The sequence below is a fragment of the Ornithorhynchus anatinus genome, chromosome 9, assembly GCF_004115215.2.
Source record: "Ornithorhynchus anatinus isolate Pmale09 chromosome 9, mOrnAna1.pri.v4, whole genome shotgun sequence".
NCBI classification, from domain to species: Eukaryota; Metazoa; Chordata; class Mammalia; order Monotremata; family Ornithorhynchidae; genus Ornithorhynchus; species Ornithorhynchus anatinus.
The window spans coordinates 61,681,972-61,700,455 of NC_041736.1; the positions used below are offsets into that span (position 1 = coordinate 61,681,972).

The 18,484-nt window shown below is 55.3% G+C and overlaps 1 protein-coding gene across 7 annotated transcripts in view; it reads right to left on the reverse strand.

Annotated features, from left to right (window-relative positions):
• Positions 1–18,484, reverse strand: part of EML4 (EMAP like 4) — a 66,076-nt gene that overhangs the window by 17,214 nt on the left and 30,378 nt on the right. For 2 of the 7 annotated variants that reach the window (XM_029072083.2, XM_029072080.2), the window contains exons 2-11: positions 15,954–16,136; positions 12,255–12,387; positions 9,781–9,954; positions 7,550–7,678; positions 5,786–5,811; positions 5,524–5,559; positions 3,549–3,672; positions 2,351–2,500; positions 1,429–1,498; positions 1,130–1,240 (exon numbers count right to left, since the gene is read on the reverse strand). In XM_029072083.2, the coding sequence (XP_028927916.1) occupies positions 1,130–1,240; positions 1,429–1,498; positions 2,351–2,500; positions 3,549–3,672; positions 5,524–5,559; positions 5,786–5,811; positions 7,550–7,678; positions 9,781–9,954; positions 12,255–12,387; positions 15,954–16,136 (1,136 nt within the window). The remainder of the gene's footprint in view (positions 1–1,129; positions 1,241–1,428; positions 1,499–2,350; positions 2,501–3,548; positions 3,673–5,523; positions 5,560–5,785; positions 5,812–7,549; positions 7,679–9,780; positions 9,955–12,254; positions 12,388–15,953; positions 16,137–18,484) is intronic. The other 5 variants (XM_029072081.2, XM_029072082.2, XM_029072085.2 and 2 more) reach the window with 5 other exon arrangements.

The following is an 18,484-nucleotide window of genomic DNA, read 5'->3' on the forward strand; positions in this document are numbered from 1 at the left end:
TACATTCATGCCTGTCTCCCTTTCCAGAATGTAAGCTTGTTGTGGACAGGAACCATATCTACCAACTCTACTGTACTGTCTTCTTCCAAGTGCTTAGTACGATGCTTTGCATAGTGAGCCAGAGAAACAGCATGGCTTAGTGGATAGAGCATGGGCCTATCAGTCAGAAGGACCTGGGTTCTAATCCCAGCTCCACCATATGTCTCCTGTGTGACTTTGGCCAGATCGCTTAACTTGCCTGGGCCTCAGTTACCTCATCTGTAAAATGGGGGTTAAGACTGTAAATCCCATGTGCGACTCACAGTCTACTTGGGACTTACAGTCCTCTAGACTGTAAGCTCAATTTGGGCAAGGAATGTATCCATTTACTATTGTATTACACTCTCCCAAGCTCATACTATAGTGCTGTGCACAAGGTAAGCACTCAGTAAGATTGAATGAATAACAGGGACTGTGTCCAACCTGATTAATATGTATCTCCCCCAGCGCTTAGAACAGTGCACATAGTAAGCGCTTAACAAGTACCATAATAATAATTAATATTATTACCATTTATTGACTGGAAAGACAGAGAGGAAATGAAGGCAGGGGCCACTCCTGCGATTCTGAGCCATTGTCAATTGCCCACTATTGCCATATCACCAGACTTCTCCCCATTTCTAGTGTCCACCTGGTCCCACTGCCTGCCATGGCTGCCCCCAAACTGCTGCTGTCTGTGTTCACTCAACGTCCCCTTAAAGGGCCCTGGTGCCCCAAAAGGCACCACGGAGCAATGTCACGGAGCAGTACTGCGGAGCAATGGATCAGTGTCATGAGCTATTCCATGAGAGGTGCCATGGGGCAGATCCCAGGACAGGGGCCTCGTGCCGGCGCCTTCAGGGGTCTCGGATGAGCCTTTGGGGACACTGGGCGGGGCAGCTGGAGCACATTAGGTGGGCCACTGGGAACGTGCTCTCCAGGGACAACGGGACCCAACTGAAGGGTGCCGGCGGGACGGTGGAGGTGCACCTGCCTGTGGGTGTGGAGACTGGGGAAGGAATTCCCACAAGTCTGGGTGGGAGCTGCTGTGCAGACCCGTTGGACCCACACTAGATGCCAGTTTGTGGCTTGGGAACAGTATCCTACTTACGGCTTTGGAAAAGTCCAAGCAGCCCACACCGCGCTCGAAGGTCCCCAGGCCGAGAACCTGCAGCGTCGCCAGGCTCACCGAGTCCCACACTCGGACGTGCGGCTGCAAGGGCTGTGGAGGCAGAGGGTCGCACCCGGTTAATGGAGTTTGAGCCTCTGGCAGCGTCCATCGGGCCTGCGCGTCCCCCACCCCCGGCCTACAGATCTCCCGCCCCCAAGTTTCCCTCGACGACACGAGAAAAGCCACCCGGTTCCAGGGCCCAGAGTCGGGGTCGGTGCCGATGGGAGTTCCACACTTACCCTTCCATCCTTATCCACTCCAGCTATCTGGCCGGTGGCAATCCGGATCTTGTCAGGGTGGATGGCCAGGCTACAAGGAATTGCCAGGAACAATGTGACTCTTCAGGGCAGAGACAGCACAGACACCTGCTTTTCCCTCAGAAGATTTTTGCAGCCATGGGGTTTCACTGGGAGAAATCTCCCCCACCCTGAAGTGTACATGGGTCAAGCCCCTGCCCTGCCACAATCAGAGAAGTGATTCTGCCTTAGGCAGCCCAAGCTCTTCCCACAGCCCTCCACCTCGGCACCCTCCAAGGGGAGTAAGGCACCCGCTGCTAGGACTCTTGGTCTACTTTTTGCACCCCTCCAAAAAACAGGTCTATGGGCCTGTGATGGCTGAGGGCAAGTGGAAGGACCACTTGCCACAGGGCAGGGACATGGATCAGAATCTATAGTCCCGGGAAAGCAGAGGAGTAACCCTTAGAGCCGCTGAAATGGTCAACGCTTGCTGACAAGATCACCAGCATCGTCCCCGCCAGTCACAACGAGACTGATGGGTGTCTGGTTCTCTCCAGCCTCTGTGCTGGGCACCCTCTTCTCCAAAAATCTCTACATCAGGTGTCCCCTCTCCAAAAATCTCTGCACCGGGTGCCCCCTTACCAAAACCTCTCCAAAGAGTTGCTGCACTAGTGAAACCAGAACACAGGCCTTCCCAGAGTCCTGGTGCTCATCAGAGCCCTGGGTCAGGCATGAGACTGATGCCTGGGGCATTGCTGACGGCCGGTACACAAAAATATACTCCAGCTACCTCTGCTCAGTTTGCCCATCTCACATCCTAGCCCCCACCACCCACCCTGCCCATCTCACGTCCCCGCCACCGCTGCCCAGCCTGCCTACTTCACGTCCCAGCCGCTCAGCACCCGCCTCTGCCCCGTGCACCCACCACTTGACGCAGTCTGTGTGACCCAGGTAGTGCCGCTGAGTTCTCTCCTCATAATCGAACAGCACGACAACCGAAGCGATAAAGTAAACGATTTCTCCCGTCGGTAGGAGGAAAACATTGGCTCGACAATCCCTTCCCCGGTAGCCATATCTTGGGGAATCGGTCAAGGCTCTCAACGACAATCATTTTCTGGGTGTGGATTACCGGCGCCCGAGGACAACTTATTTAGAGGACCCTGGAATCTGGGGTTGTAGCCTTTGGGCTTGGGAGGCTCGCTCAGAACCTGGGGCACAGCACCGCCCACGGCTGCCCGGCACCAGGTGACCGGCCAGGACCTCGGCCTCCCTGGTAGGAATCACGGCTCCCTGGATGTGGGTGTGGAACGAGGACAAGGAGGCAGGTCAGATAAACCCAGAGGCTCGCGCTCCTCCCGGAAAAGAGTAGTGGGAGTGGGGCAAGATTCCTGCAGGTGAAGTAGGGGCTGCATCCTGGGACTGAACGGGGGCCCACACAACATGCACAGGAATCTGGGTTCCCACTAGATGGGCACGGGGACGGTGATGCCCCTCAGCTTCCCCGCCACAGCACTTCAGTCGAGAAGGGCAAGCCAAGGCCAGCCCCAACCCTTGGAAACTGGAAAGGGCCCAGTGTGTGGAGCAAGATGGAAGGTCCATACTGGCCTTCTGCCAGCAGCAACAGCCCCTAAGCTTGCCCAGTGGGTTGCAGGGGGAGCCACAGTGGCCTCCCAGCCAGTCCCAGGGCTAACGGGGTCAATCCAGCCCTTGCCCAGGCAGGGAGCTGCCCCTGTGCCCCCCACCACTTCCCTGCTAGTGAGCTGCACCCAACCCCACTTATCCTGGGCACCACCTGCCCTCTCTGGCCAGGAGCTTGTGGCAGCAGACAGCTGGTGAGTGGGAGGGGCTGGGGCACACAGCCATTGCTGCAGAGAAGGGGCCAGATCACCTCGTGTAGGTCTGTGAGCTCATGTGGCACAGGGACTGTGCCTGATCTTATTATCCTGTACCACTCCAGTGCTTAGCACCATGGTAAGCACTCAGTCAGTACCATCATCATCATCAAAGGTGCAACTCGCCCTCAGGGCCCCACAAAAATCAAATAGGGCCAAGCCCGCCAGAAAGTCGATCCATCTCTGAGCAGGAGGGCCGGTGAGGGGATGGGGGTCACTTTGGAAGGGTACGCCCACTCCAGTTTTAGCCTCTCAGAAGGCAGCTCGGTTCTGATGTCATCGTAGCTGTCCACGTCAGAAGGAATGAACATGGTGATGGGTCGTCCTCGCATGAACATCTTGATGTACTCGCCCTCTGCCAGGACAAAACACCACAGTCACCTCCCGCTGGCCAGTGGGTGCCGAGGAAGAGCCACTTCACAAGGCGCACAGTGGTCTCCACTGGAGGTCCGGACCATCACCCGGAATTAGGCCATGGGAGCTGGGAATGGCTGGAGGGATGGGGAAGGAGAGGGGAAGGAGAGGGGAAGGAAAGGGGAAGGAAAGGGGAAGGAAAGGAGGTAACGGTGGTTTCCCTGAGGTTGTCAGGGCAAGGCCTGTGGGGCACAGGAAATTGGCGGGGGCGGGTAGGGGGCAGTTAGCTGAGATTCGGGCCAACGGGTGGGAGGAAATTTCAATATTATATAACAACATAGAAGCAGTGTGGCCTACTGGATAGAGCACAAGCCTGGGAGTCAGAAGGACCTGGGTTCTAATCCTGGCTCTGTCACTTGTCTGCTGTGTGACCTCAGGTAAGTCACTTCACTACTCTATGCCTCGGTTACTTCATCTGTAAAATGGGAATGAAGGTCATGAGCTCCATGGGGGACATGGACCGTGTCCAACCTGATTATGATGTATCCACTCCAGCGCTTAGTACAATGCCTGGCACATAGAAATCACTTAACAAATACTATAAAAAAAAACCCACATAAAAAATCTGGGACTCACTATTCACAGTAATACAACTAACCATTTTTTGATTTTTCCCTGAAAGTCCGAAACCGTGGCCAGTAAGCCAGCTGGGTCACCGCTTGTCACTGCTTCCCCATCTCTCCAACGCAGGGGCGAGGAGAGATGGTTGAAAAGGGCTCAAAACCAAGGAGGAAAGAGGAATGAAGGCTGAAAGCCCAGAGAAAGCAGTAGAGTAAGAGCTAGTCCCTGCTACTAGTGAGCTGCTGAAAAGTCCCAGCAGGATCCCAGTGATCTAGCCCCCTCTGCCAGGGTAGTCCTTGGACCCCAGCTCAGTACCCTGGGAGAGGACCGGGGTTGGCAGGGGCGCTGTGCGAGGGGAATGGGCACTCAGACCCACAGGCCTCAGGTCCTGGAAACCTCTGTGAGAAAAGCATCCCCGGAGGAGAGGTCCCAGCAGAGCAAGCACAGGAGCTGGTTGAGCAGGGACGGAAGCACGGGCCTTGTGGGGGGAGTGGGGCAGACAGTCGCAGGGCAGACAGCTGGGGCCCGGGCCTCTTGGGAAGCATGCACAGCAGCATAGGCCTCAAAGCAGAATGTCATCCCGAGGGAGGGCAAGCCCAGAGTGCTCAAGTCCAACAGCCTCAGCACCACCAATCAATCACACAGAGTAATCACAGAGTGCTTACTGTGTGCAGGACACTGTACTTAGTACAGTGTCTGGCACATAGTAAGCGCTTAACAAATACCATAATAACAAAAAATAATAATAATAATACTTAGCGCTCAGAGGCATCCAGGCAGTGGCCTGAGTATCCTGGCAGGCAGACCAGGGTGAGAGGCCATAGCCCACGCCCCTCACTAACACACGAGGAGTGGTGATAGCACAGTTTCTCTGCAAGCAACAGGCACCCCGGACCCCAAAGATGGCGAAGCAGGAAATTTGGACTTTCGCTCGGCTTTTTCCAGGACCACTTCTGGAAGGAGCACAGCCCCTTTCCCCTTGATGGGAATTTTTCTTCCAAAAGGAGAAACCGAAATCTATAGTAAAAGCTCTCCAGGCCCATCCCACAGGAACGGGTGGGGATGTGTTTTCGAAAATGGTCCGACTGAGCATTTTACCGCAGTGACCCTGGCACTGCCAAATCAGAAGGTCTCAGGCTACGCATGGGAAAAGCCAAGCCAGAGCCCGACGCCTCAGATTCAGCCACAGCCAACAGCAAAGGCTACCGCCCCTCCCCGGCCCCGTCCTTACCTTGACTGTTTTTTTCACGGGTCGACATTTTGGCTGCTTATGAGACAGAAATAAAACATCTTAAAATGATTCCCAGTCTCCCCTGCTTGATAGCCAAGACCACAGATCAACCCATTTTCTAGTCTTTAAGTAACAAATCAAAAATAGTGCAATTGGTCCAGCTCTGTGTCTTGAATGCCGAGTCCTGAAGGAAAATGGTTCATTTTGTGGAACCAACAAATGCATTTCTCACAAATACAATAAAAATGATATTTTCATTTACCTTGGCTGACGATGACATCTTTATGTCTGGAGAAAGAAAACAAAATTGATAGTTTTACTTGAGAGATCCTCACATTCTGTACTAGCAATACCTGGTTGCTGGAGCTCTGGCCCCCGACCAACGATACTAAGGCCCCCGGTCGACAACCTCGTGGCTCATGGTCAAGAAGACCCGATCAATGACGCCACAGTTTACGGTCAACACCACCTGGTCACCACAGCCACTCACCTCCACAAACGGCAAAAGAACCATATTATGGCAAAGGATGCAATGACAAGCTGGTCCCGTCCATGACAATGTGACCAGCTGTAACATCCCGGGCCTGGGACATCACTGAACTCTAGCAGCCACTCTTTCTTTAACTTTCAAATAGTTATGCAATATTTCATGTTACCCCCAGTTCAGGGCAAGTGGGGCTGGAGGAAGGAGGGAGCATGCAAAGGGGACCCTCACCTGCCTCCATGGAGCAAATAATGATGATGGTATTTGTTAAGCGCTTACTATGTGCCAAGCACTGTAAATATGAGGAGTCAGCCAGACAAAGGGCCCCTTGTTCCACAGGTCGGGATGCCACCACAAAGGAATCAGAGGACCTATCAATGGGTTCCACGGAACAGAAATCGGCAGAGAGGGAGAGTGGGTTCAGGCTCCTGCAGAGGCACTGGACACCTTTTAAGGATCCTGGGGTGGAAGTGATTCCTGGGCACTGGAGAGGGCACAGCTCTCCCTGTCACTAGCCTGGGGGAGGAAGGACCCAGGCCATTCTGGACCGGCCAGTGCCCCATTGCTACTGGATTGGAGAGGGGATGCAAAACCCATCGCCAGACTAGCAGCGGGCAGCCACCCAAAGCGCCCAAGACACGGGGAAGACTCCGGTTTGCACTGGCCGCAGCCACTGGGCCCGCCTGGGATGGAGCCAAGCAAGCCCAGACGAGAGGACTGCCGCAGAGAAACAACACATCCCCACCCGTGTGAAGTGCTGAACTCCGGCCCTCAACCAGGCAGGCCAGGCCCCAGACGGGCCCGGAGACTGTGGCTGGGCCACACCTCGTCTCCACCTTTACAGCGGGAAGGACCTCGCCCGCTCGCTGTCACTGCCCACAGCCTGTCCGAGGGAATCCCTGGAGAAGGAAACCAAAGCTATCTGGCTTTCTGGAAGAGTCACAGCAGACACCCTTCGCCTGGAGGTAAGGGAGAGAGAATGACCAAGGAAGCCAGGTGGCCATGATACCTTTCTTACATTGCTCATCCTGTGGCCCCGGCTATGGTAGGAATAAAGGGGACTCACGTGGGGAAACAGCCAGGATGACCCCGTCTCCCGAGGCTCCAGCTGGGGGCGGATGAGCGGACAGGAACAAAAGCACTCCCCAGCCTCTCTGGGCTAGCGGGCCTGGGTTGGGGCTGAGGCCGGAAGCAGCTGCTTCCAGGCCTTCTTGGTGGACCCAGAGCAGCAGGTCGCACGACGAGGCCCTGGAGGGGCTGTCAGCTCGCCCGGGGTGCCAGCCTGTCCTTCAAAGTTGAAAGCACCTCCCTCTTCTCAGCCCAAGCCCTCATCCTTTAGCCTCCTGCCCCTCACAGGGCTGATGTGTCCCCTCCTGCTCCTGGCCGTTTCCATCAATCCGCCTCAGTGGGAGGGAGTTGACACAGACCCTCTAGCCAGGGGCTCTCCTGAGCCTCACGGGGCAGGATGGTTTGGACCCCGCTGAGGCCGCCAACTTCATGCAGCTCTCCTGACAGGAAGGGAATCGGAGCAATGTTACTCACTTGTCGGTGTTTTTAATGACCTTGGAGATCAGCCTGGATGTGGACGCTGCTCTCAGTAGCTTGTTCCGACTGTCATCCTGCCCATCCCATGGCCCGGACGTTTTTTCAGCCGTCGAGGATCGCTTTATGCTTGAACGAGAAAGAAAGTACCTTCAGGGACCAGCCTGTGGCTGCCAGGGGAAGGTGACCGCCGGCCGAGAGCCAAGCACAGAGGTGGCAGCGAGGAGATTTCCGCAGAACCGGGCCAGCTCAGAAACAAGAGATGAGGGTTAGTCAGAAAGTTCTGGAGGAACGAGTGAAGCCGGGAAGCAAGGCGACTCCCAAGCGAGCTGTGTCCCCGCCTCTCTGACGGGGCCCTTCGGCCAAGCGGGGCGCAACCCGGGACAGACCACGGCTGTGCGGGTGTTGTGAGGCCCCAGCCAGCGGCAGCAGGGAGGCAGTTCTGATGGCAGCACAGAGGACATCCCCAGGCCCAGCAGGACAGCCACACTGTTCCTGAACGGGCCTGTCTCCCAGTTTCAGCAAGACCACCCTCTCCCTCTCTCCCAACTATCTGACGGGGTGGCGCCGGCTTCCTGGTGCCACCCCCTTCCTTTATCTCTCCTCTGAGTGAACCAGCTCCCCCAGCAGTAAGCTGTGGAGTGACGCTGGGGCCAGCAGCGATGTCATTGCCGGTGGAGCTCAGAGAGACGGCTGGGACCGCAGGGACGAGGCTCAACCAAGCTCGAGTCCCCAAGAGGGGTTTCAAGTGACCTGGACAGAGTTGCGATACCACCTATGGGGGGCTGGATGTCCGCCCCGCTCCCTCTATTGATCCGGCTCAAAGCCCCGTGGACCGAGGGCCCCCAGGCAGCCCTCCTGAAACAACAACTCACTGGCCTCAGCCCTCCAGGAGCTTCCTGGACAGAGGCAGCAAGGGAGAGTTCAAAATCCCAGACTGACATATACACACATACAGTTATGCTTGGAAGGAGTCAGGCTGGAGGGCCCCAGCCTTCGCCCTTGAAGTAATGGAAGTCTGCCTGCCGCAAGGAGGCTTAGACTTCAATCCATCAAGGAAATACAGATTCTCGTCTCAAGCTTTGGATTATTCCAACAGTACCTTGAGGCAAGACCCGTTTGGGCAAAGGAACAAACCTCAGAACCAAAATCTTTACAAAGTGGCTTCGGTCTTATCCTTCTGAAATGCTGGCCCATTTTAGAAGAGGGCAAATTCTGTCCTGCATTTTTCACCATGTATTTTGACTGAATAAATATTTTGCCCCTCCAAAAAGGTTGAGTTTGACTACTGATTGACTGATCTATTGTCTTTCCCTTAGGCGGCGTAGCTTAGTGGCAAGAGCCTGGGTCTGGGAGCCTAATCACCTGGGTTTTAGTTCCAGGTCTGCTCCTGGCCTTTCTGTGCGACCTGGAGCAAGTAGAACTTCACCTCTCTGGGCTTCGGTATCCTCATCAGTAAAATGGGGCCAAAACACTGTTAGCCAACTCCGTGAGGGCAAGGGCCTTGGCCCGATCTGATTCTCCTGGATTTACTTCAGTGCTCAACCCAGCGCTTGGCACTTAGGCAGTGCTCACTAAACACCCTCATGCATATTAATTAGCAAGAACTCAGATATCCAGCTCCTGGGCTGACAGAGGACTTGATTAGGGTTTCTGGTCCCACGATCCCTGGGAAACAGGTAGATGTGGGGCCAGATTTCCCAATCCCCCTGTTGACCACTGCCCATCTTCCTGGTGCCACCTCCCCCCCTGCCGGGTTAGCAGACTTGAGTTGAATGGAGGCGTCCGTAAGCGAGGCTGCAGAGCAGAATGAGAAGGAGCAGGTGACCCCCCAACGGTGGCAAGGAAAGAACAAGGAAAGCCCCAGCAGAGCCTTTTCCAGATGCTGGCACACTGAGGTGCGAGGGGGAAAGTCTCTCAGGGTTGAGGTGGTGAGAATACCAAATTTTGGGGGGCTGGGCAGCTTGGGCCAGAAGGATTGGCTGTGGGGCCCTAGAGTAGAGCCTGGAAGTCAGGTCCTGAGCCCAGCTAGGCCCACTCCGGAATCACTGCCCACTGGAGCGGACACCAGTTGGAAGGCCGGGCCGGCCTGCCAGAGGCAAGGCCTCTGGCCTCTGACCACATTCCAGGTCAGAAGGGGAAGGTTGAAGTTCTGGGTTGGGACGAGAGGGGAAAGGGGAGGACGGGGGGAGAGGCAAGGGAGAGTGGGAGGCGGGGCAGGGCAGGGAAACCTTTTGGCGAGAGCCGGGCCCTTGGGGTGTGGCGTTTGCCTGTGCGCTGGGAGAGGCTGTGACGAGGGCTGGGGAGAAGGCGGCGCCGGCCTTTGGGGGCTTGGATCGTTAGACTGACAATCCTCTGTTTTTTCTCTCTGTCCCGAAGGCTTTTCTTTCTTTTTTTCAGAACCGCTGGAAAATAAAATTATAAAATGGAACAAAAAGGGTTGAAACGATGACAGTTACCGCGGGAATTTAGCCGGCACAAGCAGGAATGAGATTGGCAGCAAGGTAGGGAGAGATGGGGCATGATCCGAGCCCGACCGAGACCACCTCATCACAGAAATGTGTCTGCTGGAAAGCTGGCTGCTTCCTCCTTCCCTGGGTCCTGGTCCCTGGCCATTGCCCGCTCCTCTAATACTAACCTCTCGCTGTACCACGAGCTCATCAATCATGCCACTGACCTCTTGCCCAATCCTGCCTCTGGCCTGGAATGCCCTCTGTGCTCATATCTCCCCACCTTCAAAGCCTTATTGAAGGCATATCTCCTCCAAGAAGCCTTCCCTGACTAAGCCTTCCTTTCCTCTTCTCCCACTCCTTTCTGTGTCACCCTGACTTGCTCCCTTTATTCATCCCCCTTTCCAGCCCCACACCATTTTATGTACATATTTCTATCAATGTCTGTCTCCCCCTCTAGACTGTAAGCTTGTGTGGGCAGAGAATATGTCAATTATATTGTTTTGTTGTCCTCTCCCAAGCAGTTAGTGCAGTGCTCTGCACACAATAAGACTGCGAGCCCCACATGGGACAGGGACTGTGTTCCAACTCGATTTGCCTGTGTCCACCCCAGCACTTAGTAAATAATAATAATTATGGTATTTAAGTGCTTACTACGTGCTAAGCACTGTTCTAAGTGCTGGGTTAGATACAGGACAATCAGGTTGTCCCACGTGGGGCTCACACTTTAAATCCCCATTTTATAGATGAGGTAACTGAGGCACAGAGAAGTTAAGTGACTTGCCCTAGGTCACACAGCAGACAAGTGGCAGAGATGGATTTAGAATCCATGTCCTCTGACTCCCAAGCCCGTGTTCCTTCCACAAAGCCACGCTGCTTCTCTAGTAGTACGGTGCTTGGCCCGTAGTAAGTCATTAAGTATCATTATTAGTAAGCACTCAATAAATATGATTGACAGACTGAGTGCTGCCTCTCTGGCTCTTAACCCGCCCTGCCTCCCCGAGACTTCCAGACTACCGTCTGGCACGCCGCTGGTGCTCTGCAGGTGCCGGAGCGAGTGAGCTTCGGACAGGCTCCAGGGTTAGTGGGGTGGGAGACAGTCTGGAGCCCTAGTTGGGGCTCAAGCCAGACCCCGAGCAGCCAAGCCAGAACCCTTCCTCCCTCTGCCCCCAACTGTGGAGGTGGCATGAGCCGTCCCAAGATTAGGAGTGAGTCTTCGCCTGTTCCAAATGGTGGTGGCTGCCACCAAGGCAGCTACATTTCTCATTTAGGGGTGGAGGTCCAGGCCGGTGATAATAATAATAATAATAATATTGGTATTTGTTAAGCGCTTACTATGTGCCGAGCACTGTTCTAAGCGCTGGGGTAGACACAGGGGAATCAGGTTGTCCCACGTGGGGCTCACAGTCTTAATCCCCATTTTACAGATGAGGGAACTGAGGCACCGAGAAGTGAAGTGACTTGCCCAAAGTCACACAGCTGACAAGTGGCAGAGCCGGGGTTTGAACCCATGACCTCTGACTCCAAAGCCCGTGCTCTTTTCCACTGAGCCACGCTGCTTCTCTGGTGGGCACTGTGGCCTTTTTGCCCTCACACACCTTCAACTTTCATGAGCCACACTGCCTCTGCTGCTCTGCTGCCCCAGAGCGGCTTTGGATTCGTGGAGAATTTTTCTCCTGTACTGCAGCCATCCTGCTCAAGGATAGGGTAGGCAAGGGTAGGGCACCCTAGGTCAATCCATCATCCCCAACTGGACCGCAGCCAGCTGCCGGTCCGTGTTTCTACAGCACCGCTTCCCACCGGCCGAGCGCCGGGCTTGTCTCCCTTCCCTCGGTTTCAACCTTGGGAGAGGGAGCCGGGTCCCAGGTTGTTCCAGATTCTGCTGGGTGATCTAGGGAGGAAAAACTGGCTGGAGGTGAGCTGTGGCCAGGTGAGCCGCAACCCTTCGCTCTGGCTCCTCCAAGCTCTTTCACCTTCCCCTTTCCATGATTCAGTCTCTCCCTCAGCCAGATGGGCACCATGTGAACTCAATCCATCTCCTCCGCCCAGGCTGTGATGGGCCAGGGCCTTTCCTCCGGATCCCACCTCGGGGCTGCTTTTCCCAGAGAGGCGGCTCTCGTCTTCCCCGGGCCGGCTGCACGGCAGCCCCGTCACTCCCACCGCACTGCCCACGGGGGCGGAGGCTGGTCCCAACCAGCTCCCGAACTAGCAGGGACTGTGGATGCTCTGCCCCCACCCACGCCCGAAATGGGTACCTTTTAGCAGCAGAAGAGAAGGTTTCTTTTCTGACCACGGAGACCGAGCTTCCACCGTGTGGGCCTTTCCGGCTCCCGCCACTGCCGTTGGGAATGCAGGACACAGAAACGGCTTCCCGGAGGCCTGGCTGACCTGAGGCAAACAGGAGAAGAATAGGCTCAGGTCAGAATATAAAGTCTATGCTCTGCAGCAGAGGTGCAACACAGGGCACAGACTGGCTGACCTCAAACTCTGCTCGAGAGACGGGCTCCGGGCCAAACTGCTCTCTGGAAATCACCCAGAAACCACAGACGAGGCCATGCGGATGCCCAGCTCAAGGCACTCAGCTGCACAGTCCTGTTCCCAAACTGCTCATCAGACCAACTCCAGCAAGACCACTCTCCTAGTAACTTTTCCATCTCAGTCGATAACACCACCATCCTCCACTATTGAAACCGCATGGATATGGGCACCACGGCACTCTGACAGTTTACAGGAGACTGGGCAGGACCCCTGCTCTGGGCAATTCACCACGGCTGTGGGAGGCCAACGCCCAGGCGTGGCCACCATGGAACAGCCTGTTCCGAGGTCAAACGGGTGAGTCGGGGGCAGGGGGAGAGGCCTGAATAGAGCCCCAGCCAACCGGAACGGGTATCGGGGACCGACGTACCAGATAGGTCACATCTTTCCACCGCAGCGCCCGACTGCCGGGGCTCATGCACCCGCCGGCACCCAGCATCCTGGGCTGGATGGCCAGATGCAGCAGGCTAGATGTAAAATGAGAGCTGGGATGTGGCACTCGGGCTCGGAGCTGACTGCCAAAGATCAAAGCAGGAGGAACGCCTTGCACGGTTAATGAATTCCATCTCCACTTTGACATTTTCAGAGCATGGGATCTCTTGAGTTCTGAGCCCTCCTCTTCGGGCCCGATCAGACAGCGTGGGCGGGGGGTAAGTGGGTTGGGAGAAGGGATAGTCAGGGAGACAACAAGACGTCCACAAACCGCCTGCTGGAGCCGTCTTTTCCCACAACCATCCAGTGAGGAAATGGGAAATAACTGCTGTTGGCTAACGGAAGAAGAAAAAGAAGGCTGGCCTAGTGGAAAGAGTCGGACCAGGGAGTCAGAGGACCCGGGTTCTAATTCTGGCTCTGCTACTTGCATGCTGTGTGACCTTAGGCTACTTGCATGCTGTGTGACCTTAGGCAAGTCACTTCACTTCTTTAGGTCTCAGGTTCCTTGACTGTATAATGAGGATTAAATCCTACTCCCTCCTAAACTGAGTGCCCCATACAGGACAGGTACTGTGTGCCACCTGATAACTTGTATCTATCCTAGCCTTTAGAACAATGCTTGACACGCAGTAAGCGATTAACAAATATCATCATAATAATAATGATAATGGAGAGACCCACAATACTTATGTACAGATCTGTAATTTATTTATTTATATTAAACAGCTGCCTCCCCCTTTACACTTTAAGCTCGTTGTGGGCAGGGAATGTGCTTGTTTATTGTTATTCTGTACTCTCCCAAGCGCTTAGTACAGTGCTGTGTACACAATAACTGCTCAATATTGAGCAATATCAATATTGCCAAATTGTACTTTCCAAGTGCTTAGTACAGTGCCTTGTACACAGTAAGTGCTCAATAAATACGATTGAATGAATCAATCAATAAATATGATTGTTTGACCGACAAAACCAGCTTCTGCTGCAGCGTGGGGCAGCTTGGGGTGGTGCAATGGGAGCCGGGTGTGCACGGGAAAGTGCAGTAGGGACCTGTGGGCAGTGGGGGCTGGGTACCAACCATCCCACACTCCTGACTCTCTTCCAGTGACCCCCCAAGTCCATGAATTTATCAGTGAAACCTATTGATCTTTCTGCCTGCCCAACTTGAAAAAAACTGGAAAATCCCAGCATGAGAGCACATTGGCCACAGCTCCCTCTGATCAATTCCACATATACTTCATTCATTCATCCATTCATTCATTCATTCAATACATACTATTTATTGAGCACTTACTATTTGCAGAGCACTGCACTAAGCGCTTGGAATGTACAATTTGGCAACAGATAGAGACAATTCCTGCCCAATGACGGGCTCACAGTCTAATCGGGGGAGACAGATGGACAAAAACAAGACAACATAATCACGATAAATAGAAGTGGATGTACACCTCATTAACAAAATAAATAGGGTAATAAAAATATATATAAATTAGCACAGTGCTGAGGGGAGGGGAAGGGAGAGGAGGAGCAGAGGGAAAGGGGGCATAGCTGAGGGGAGATGAAGGGGGAAAGGGGAAGGGAGGAGGGCGGAGGGTGAGCAGAGGGAGCAGAGGAAAACAGGCAGCTCAGCTGGGAAGGCCTCTTGGAGGACGAGAGTTCTCAGTAGGGCTTTGAAGAGGGGAAGAGAGTTAGTTTGAATTCAAATACTCTAATGAGTTCTTTTTTCATGCTCTTGATGTTACAGATCGTTTCAATATCAATTAGGGTCTGTCGGTCTACCCAACACAGGCCACAAACTCCTCAAATGCCTCTCTTTTTATTATGCTCTCCCAGGCCCTGGTTGCCGGGCTCTGAATCAGAAGAAGCTCAGGAAAAATCAATGATCGATCAATCAACTGATTGCCAGAACAAGAGGAGGAAGAGCAGGGAGTCAACCAGAGACAGAAGAAAAAGGAAACTTGAAGAATGGAAACCAAACTCCCCGACCTTCACTTTTAAAGACTGGCTTTGTTGTGCCCTGGGTTCTTTCGTGGGCTTAGCTCACAGCAGTGACCGACAGCGGCGAGAGGGCTATGATGAGGCCACACGAGCGGGATGAACCCCAGGGGAACCCTTGGTTTTAGATTTCAACTGAGGGTGGCGACATGGTCGTGCCTGGAATCAATTTCCAGAACAGTCGGATTCACTCTACTCTGACGGGCAGGGAATGTGTCTGTTATATTGTACTCACCCAAGCACTTAGAACAGTGCACACGGTAAGCACTCAATAAACATGATCGACTGACTGACCTTTCACCAACCCAGGCCCTCACCCATGCGCAAAGCCGCTGGGGCACCCGCTAATGCCACGCACACACTTGTCCATGCACTTGCCCACCCGCTTATGTACACTCATCCTCATACACAAGTGCCCATCCGCCCCCAAACTGGCTGGGCCTCCTCCAGGGGAACTGCCTACCTTCCTGCCTTTCCCTGCAGTGGACACTGCCACCAGTCTCGCTGCCAAAAGTGCCTGCCAGTTCCGCTCTCCTGACGGGCTCCATCTGGAGGAGGAGCCAACCAAGATGCAGTTCTGGGTCTGAAACTCTCCCAGGCTTGCGTAGTTAGGAATGTTTCCTTTGGAGCAGACACGCTCCGGGTCTCTCGGTCGGCCTCCCCGCTCCACTGGATTCCTGCTCCCAGCAAGCTTTTTCTGCCATTTCCCACAGGACGGGAAGCTCCAGAGTGATACCTAGGGCTGTCCCTCAGGCCAAGGATAAGCTGGGCCAGCTGCGCCCAACAATAAGAAGCCACTGGCTCATCCTCATTTCTTTTGGGCACGGAACACTGAGGAAAGCTCTTTGCCAACAGCCAGCTCTCTTCCCCCTCAGCTGGGGATGGCTGGGGGAGAGCTGGGGCCAGGGAGGAAGGAATCTGCACTTTACACACACACACTCACATGCACCTCAACCCTCACCCCCCATCCCCTCCTGCTCCCCCCACCATTTTACCTTTGCCGGCGGCTGCCTTCCTGCCAGCAGCCACGGTCTCTTCAGAGACGGCAAGACGGCGCAGCACGTCGGCCAGCGCGGCCTTGAGCACGGTGAGCTCGTCTTCCTGCTGCTGCACACGCAGCTCCAGGGCGGAGAGGCGGTCCTGGACGTCGGACGTGCTCGCGGCCGAGATGCTGTCATCTACGGAGATGGGAGATGACGGAACGTTTGGTGAGATGGATGGCTCGGCCCCAAGAGCCCCCCAAAACCCTATATGCCCAACCCAATTGATCCTGTCTCCAAGCAGACGGGTCCCGTCAGAGAACCGTGGCACGGACGCCCCCCAAGGCCGAGGTCTGCTGGCGCCATCCCATCCCCTCCCCACTCAGAGATCACCGTTGTCAAGACCAACATCAGGAAAGGCAATGTAAGAGAGCAGGGGGTCAAAGAGGGGTTGTTTTCGGGTCAGTGCCCCTGTACAGCCTGCTTGGGACCTGATGAGAGAAGGACCCAAGTTAAACTCCACACAGCCCATTGCTAAAATCTGTTTGGCTCCACGGGGATAGGGGTCCATTGAACAGGCAGGGTGTGCATGTTTGAGCGCATGCGCGCGCGCACACACACACACAACAACCATGTCCTGAGCACTTGGAGATGGCACCGCTGTGTGTGTGCACAGCACAGACATAGCTCCTGTGGGGAGGAGAGGAGGCAGAGGAGACTTCTGGACCCACGGGAGTCTCCCCTTTTGTCATCCCTCTGCCACACACCCCGCTTCAGACCTTGTTTCCTTCTGCCTTCTCCTGTCTGAGCAACCTGGAAATTCACGCTGCCTTGGAAAAGACTAAAAGCCCATTGTGGGTGACTAAGAGGAAGGTCTGAGACAGCTGTGTGGGCCCCGTACCCAGGTATCGATGCCCCGGGAGGGCTCGTGGAGCAGAGCCACAGGCCGGACACAGGTGGCCACGACAGACGTTGATTGCTACATGCCCAGGGGCAGCAGAGCCCCGTGCTGCAGGGAGCAAGTCTCCCACTCTCCCAAATCGCCACATCCTGGGGGTCATCAAGGAGACTGCCCATCTGCTCTCTCTGGCGCTGGCGGGTTGTCCCAGGCCAGTTTCCCCAATCAGCTGACCGGTGGGGATGTGAGGAGCCACAGGGACCAGGCCGTGTAACTGTCCCCTCCCCCTCGCTCCCCATCCCCGGCTCTGTTGATCCCCACCCAGCCGGCGGGCCCGACTCTCAGCCCTGCTATCTTGGGGCCCCCTGCAAGTCCGTGGGCACCCTAGACTTCCCGCCTGCCTGCCCGCCCCAGGATCTGGGTGGGAGATCGTTCCTGAGGAAAATCAACCAGACGGCGATCTGGGAGTGAGAAGGGTGAACGACAACGCTCTTGGCGATCCCTCGAAAGCAGCAGCCGCTGAGCCGGCCACACAGCTGTGCCCGGAGAAACACGCCAGGGCCCCCGGCCAACGAGGGCGGGGGCAGGAGTCCCCGGCAGCTCTCCCCCAGCTCGCCCGGCGGGAGGTTTCCCCTTCCAGGGGAACTGCTACCCAGACAGAGACACAGAAAAAACCTCCAGCTTCTTCCCTGGAGCCACGGAGCCCAGTACATACGGCAGGGGGCTGGGTGGCTATTTGTCTGGTTTAATCTCATGGGCCAGATGCAGCCCTGGTCTCCTCTCAGCTGGGGAATCCAGGCTCAATGTAGGCCTCTAATTTAGTTACCCAGCCTGGAAGATTATTCAAGCTCCTCTCAAACCGCTCCCTCCCTGCCCTTTAACGACCTGAGATGGAGTCCTATTTCTTATGAGCTTTTGGTTCCGGCTCCATCGAACCCAGGGGCTTTCACAAACACCTAGCTGGGCCGCTCGATCATTATATGGCTCGGCAGGCAGATGGCCAGATGGCTCAATTGCTCCAGTGGGGCTCCAGAACCAAGGGGCGGCACTGGCTCATTTTTGGGCACACAGCTCTTCAATCCAAGTGTTGCCAGCTGCCGCTGTCGCTTGGCAGGGCACTGCTGGTCGCTCAGAAGGGAGAGTCTGGCCCCAGCTTGCTCTCAGCTGGAATGTGGGGCGAGTAGCGGGGGGGGGGGGGTAGGGGGTGGAGAATGACGTACAACTGATTTGCTCCAGGGCCGGCCCTCTCGAAACTCCCTCCAGCCCTCCCCGGAAGGGTGTGTGTGGGGGTGCTACTCTTAGAATTAATCGTTGGGGTCTAGGGGGGCCGACCTCATTTCTACAAAGGCAACCAATTCCCTCCCTCTTGTCGGGATGTACCAAGTTGAGTAACTCAGTGTGTTGGGGGAAATTAAAATGTCTTCTCAGGAGTCCCTGGAATCTCCAGCGCCAAGTCAGTCCTGACCTGCACGTGGAGAGCAGCAGAGCCGGAGGCCCAGAAGCAATCGCTGCATTGTCTGGTGCGTTAGGTCCAGACAATGGGAGGTGCGAGGACAGAATTCTTGCCCCCAGTTTCAGTCTAGTTAATCGGTGAGGTTGAATGGTGAATCGGATGGTCAGGTCCCGGGATTCGCAGTGGGGGGACGGG